At 33.6% G+C, this 5210-nt stretch overlaps 1 protein-coding gene across 1 annotated transcript; it reads right to left on the bottom strand.

The window, feature by feature from the left end:
- Positions 1 to 201: 201 nt before the first annotated feature.
- LOC141907821 (uncharacterized) lies at positions 202 to 1149 on the bottom strand. Its single transcript, XM_074797563.1, has one exon. The coding sequence runs from the start codon at positions 1147 to 1149 to the stop codon at positions 202 to 204; it is 948 nt and encodes a 315-aa protein (XP_074653664.1).
- Between the last annotated feature and the right edge of the window lie 4061 nt (positions 1150 to 5210).

The following is a 5210-nucleotide window of genomic DNA, read 5'->3' as shown; positions in this document are numbered from 1 at the left end:
GAAAGAAAGACCGAGAGTTAAACTAGTCTAAATTAGCGGATGCAGATTTCTTAAATGATTAGATTAGTTAAATGGAAGATAGGGTGGGTGCTGATATAGACTGCAGCGAGGTAATCGATTTTTCATAACGACCGTCTTGCCACCGGGTGAAGAGTATTATACGATTTTGGATAGGCCTACAGCTATATTTCTTGGCCGCGTTCACGTCGGTTTCTTTGCGAAGCACAAACTCCGCAATTCGTTTCTGATCTCTTTTCCCGTCATCAGATACAAGTAGAGATTGAACGAAACGTTTATCATTAGAATATCGGTGAGGGCGGCGAAAATGTTTTTAAATCTCGCATTAGTCTCGACGAAAGGGCTCAATAAAGTGGCGGGGAACGTCGTAACCATGAAGAAAATACACAGTACCAAAACCAACACGGTTACCTGGTATGAGTATTTCGATGCTCGGGTTGTTCCTGAGTCTCCCCTTTTGTTGAATAACGTGATGGAAGTTATGGCGGACGTGATCGCTAACAAAATACACGGGCCGATAGAGATAAGAATCGACGACAGCAAAGGCTTGGTAAATGTGAGCATATCTTTAAAGGTACAACCGATATCACTAACGTCAATAGTTACAAATAGAAAACTGTAGATCAGCGCTATGAAGCAGATTACGGAGATACAGAGTTTCGACGCTGTATTCGGGCTCCAGAAACGAGGACCTCTAAACGGAAAACAAACGACGCACATTCGCGCGGTGGCTACGAGGACCAGCGTCCACGGACTGCTCGAAAGTCCAATCGATATGAAATACTCAAAAAGTATACATTGAATTCGCGTCGACGGTTTGACCAGTAATATTTTCCCGTTGAATGCATAGGATATAACGTTGATATATTTGGCGAAGCAGCCGATGAGAACCAATGTGTCGCAGACGGCCAACTGAACGAACATACGACTGAACGAACGTCGCCATAGATTACGTCGCAACATAACCATTACGAGGAGGAGATTGCCGCCGAATCCGAGCACGAAACAAAGACTGGCGAATACGAGGTAACACCACAGATAGGTTCCGTTTATCGAACTCGCTGCGAGTACGACGCTTGTGTAGATATTAGTGGGATTCGTACGGTTCCGATGAACTGAAGTTGCAGCCATCGCGTCGACCAATCAGACTTCACTCTCAATTACGGCTCGCTGATTACTATGAAACTATCTCGAAATTCATATAGATTTCCCAAACGTCCACGCCGACTTTTTTCGTGCGTCAATTCGAATGACCTTCAATTCTATACACTCTCACGTTATAAGTGTGTAAATCATCGTATGGATTCAATGGAGAAATAGTTACCTGTTCCTCAACGCTCGAAATATTTGTTCGTTCAACAAAGCGTCGTCGATATTTCGAAGTTGAATTTAGGTACATTTATATGATGATAATCTGTTCTTTAAGTTTAAACAAATCGATATCGATGATGATGATTATGACAATTTTCTTCAAAACGAGTGGGCATTTGTTGTAATGTTCGTTGATTGGTTCATTTAATGAGAAATCCGACGAAAGCCTACTGTCGGATTCGGTATACGGTTAAAATCTTCCGAAAAAAATGGCCCGGAAAATATGTCAATGGGAAAAACGTCCCCGGAAATAAAATTTCCTGGAAAATATGTCAATGGGAAAAATGTCCCTGGAAATAAAATGTCCTGGAAAATATGTCAATGGGAAAAAATGTCCCCGAAATGTCCTGGAAAATATGTCCCCGGAAAATATCCCAGTCTATCATTCCTAACTTGGTAATGTAGTTATTTTCATTATAACACCGGGGTACAAACTTGGTTGATTATAATATTTAATCATAATTTCATACGAAAAAATATTGGAAATTGATTACATACAGTGGGTCCACTTAGATTTAAATGTTTGTATTATAGATGTAAAATCTTCTTAACTTTGACGTAATAATTGAAGTAACTGTGCATTTCCATAATAACTTTTCGGAATTTTCTCCATTAATGAAAGGTCATTAAGCAGTTTAACAGTTTATTTGACAAACTCAAGGTCTACAAATTAGACAATATGAGTGAAAAATAGAACATTATACAAAATAACATAGCGGCGAATGCCGTGTTTACACAAATATTTTAGCAATTTTACTTATAAAGATACATAAATTATTCGTGTTCTGATGTTTTTTGTCTGCATAAGGGAGGAGAATTTATACTGATTTGGATAAATTGAAAATTTTCTGTCAATGTACTTGGTCCTTAAATCATCAAGGGTTGGACAACATAATATATAATGAAATTCGTCCCCTATAGCACTGTTGCAAAGAGGGCAAGTCCTGCTTTTTCTGGGTACTTTCATCCCATTTACCAGTTACAATTGGAAGTTTGTGGTTACACGTTCTAAATCTACTTAAACGATATAGCAGGTTATCAGGAAAGTCCGACGTGTAAATAAATTCCAGGCTATGACTATCTTTGAATAGAGAGTAATATTCACATTTAGGTGATTCCCTTATGGATGCTCTCCATTCTTGGAGGAACTGGTCCATTATTTTTTGTTATAAAGTAGATTTCAGCCATCTAGTGTTTGGGAAGGATTGCTCATCCCATATATTGTTTAGACCTACAGAATACAAAATATCTTTTACGTTTCTAATCCATTTGAAATTTGGAACTATGCCGTTAATGTTAAAGGGTCAGTAATAGGGGTTTAGTTGTTCTATACCAAAGGTCCAAAGGTCGAGGTTGATAAATTTTCCAAAATGTTAAAATAACAATAATTTCTACTTGAATTAGTCGCGTACACTCCTAATTCAAGTAGAAATTATTATTATTTTAACATTTGGAAAATTTATCAACCTCAACCTCTCAACCTTTGATATAGAACAACTAAACCCCTATTACTCTATCTAATCACAAGTCTCATAATTTACAAGCCTCAACACGTTGAGTATTGCGTATTACATGTTGATTCTAGAACCATCCATCTAGGAAATTACATTAGCCAATCACAGTTGAGTATTACGCTAGCCAATCACAGTTGAGTATTTCCAGCCAATCACAGTTGAGTATTTTACTATTAATCTATCCAATCACAGTTGAGTATTACTCTATCCAATCACAGTTGAGTATTCCCTATTACACTAGCCAATCACAAGCCTCATAATTTACAAGTCTCAACACGTTGAGTATTCCCTATTACACTAGCCAATCACAAGCCTCATAATTTACAAGTCTCAACACGCAGCTTGGTTTTCCCCACTGTTGAGTAGTATAAATAGGCGGGACTCACACGCGGTAGGACTCATACGTTGCGGGACGCGTTGAGAGGTAAGTGTTATGTTCAATTTTAATAAAAAATATAGTATTAAAATGGAAGCAAATAAGTACTACTGTCCAACATGTAATATCGATATAGATAAATCCCAAAAAGCAAGACACAATAAAACTAAAACACATTTAGAGAATAAATTGAAACTAGAATATTTACAGTTATATTCAGAACAGTTAACAAAGGGAAAAAAATTTATTGAATTATGGAATAATGATCCAAATAATGAACAATACGTTGAGGATCCGATGTTTATACTAGAAAATGATTCTATTTGAGCCTATATACATTCAATGTACAGAGCTATGGAATAAATCTATAAATTCACAGCTGTTACAGCTGTTACTATGGCGCTGAGATATTATAAAATATTAACCAATTTAGTAAAAAAATACGTATAATAAATGGAACCAGAACAACCACAAACTATCAATATTACAAATAACACTGGTGTTATAAACATATACTACAAGAAGTGTTCTAAATGTGAATTAGATAAATCATTAACAGAATTTAGTAAGCGTAAGATTAGCAAAGATGGTTTTCAATATTGTTGTAAAACTTGTACTAAACTATATACTAAACAATATCGAGAAGATAATATAGAACATTATAATTATTATATGGCAGAATATATGAGAGAAAGATATCAAACAGATCTTAATTTTAGATTGAAACAATGCTTAAGGACTAGATTAACACAATTATTCAACAAAGAAACACATTCAGAAACATTAACTAATCTGTTGGGTTGTTCAGATGAATTTTTCAAATCATGGATTATATTTCAATTCGATGATAAAATGAATATAGATAATTATGGGGATTATTACCATATTGATCACGCGTTACCAATATCTAAATTTAACATGAATGATGAATACAATAAAAAACTTATTTGGGGTTGGAAAAATTTAAGGCCTTTAGAAAAGAAAGAAAATCAAACCAAATCTAATAAACTAGATTTACAGTTATATTTAGAACAGTTAACAAAGGCAAAGAAATTTATTGATCAATGGAACAATAATCCAAATAATGAACAATACGTTGAGGAATTTGATATCAAGGATCCGAAATGACTTATCTGGACAGTTATAGTTACTGCTCCTAATAGATAGACAATAGTAGTGAGATATCAAATAGAATTTAAATAAAATATAATAAAAAAAACAATAACTTCAACTAGCTAGTGAATTCTATTATATTTTTAATATTTTCTTTTCAAAAAGAGAATACTTTATATTTTGAATAGATCCGAATAGAAATTCTTTAAATTCAAATAGCTAGTATCAGTAGTCAATACTAGAATTCTTTAGCTTTAACTAGCTAGTATCATTTGAAGAATACTTATAATATTTTTTTTGCTTTTTTTCTCTAATATAAATGTCAAAGAAATCTAATAAGAATAGTATTGATATTGAAAAAACATTAGATGATTTAGGTATTAGTGATAATAAAGATACAGTTGTTTCTAATTCTATTCAAGTTAATAACAATATAGATTATGAATACTATTTATATTGTAAGCATCATCTTGAATTATTAATTGCTGGCGGGAAATCTAAGGACTTCTTAGGAAAAATAATAACTTTTCAAGAACTAGACTCTATGAAACCCGATAAAGTAATAAAATATTTTAAGATTTATGAAGAGGCAAGATTAGCTAGAATAAACGACTCTATAAGTGATGGTATTGTCAAATGTTATTCTAAGTTATGTAACCAGTTAATACCAATTGATGATGAAAATAAATTATATAATGATTTGAAAAATGACTATTTAGTTATGACTGAATTACAAAAATGGGTTGGATATGCTTCATTCCAATTAGGATCGGTTATGACGTTGATTTCTACTGGTGTCATAACATTTTCGAACATCA

This window comes from Tubulanus polymorphus, chromosome 6 (genome assembly GCF_964204645.1).
Source record: "Tubulanus polymorphus chromosome 6, tnTubPoly1.2, whole genome shotgun sequence".
NCBI classification, from domain to species: domain Eukaryota; kingdom Metazoa; phylum Nemertea; class Palaeonemertea; order Tubulaniformes; family Tubulanidae; genus Tubulanus; species Tubulanus polymorphus.
Note: the sequence above shows the minus strand (reverse complement) of the source record. Positions and strands in the feature narration are given on the sequence as shown.

What these genes read in the sequence shown, in the direction of transcription:
- LOC141907821 (XM_074797563.1), bottom strand. Translation starts at nt 1,149, where the DNA reads ATGGCTGCAACTTCAGTTCATCGGAACCGTACGAATCCCACTAATATC.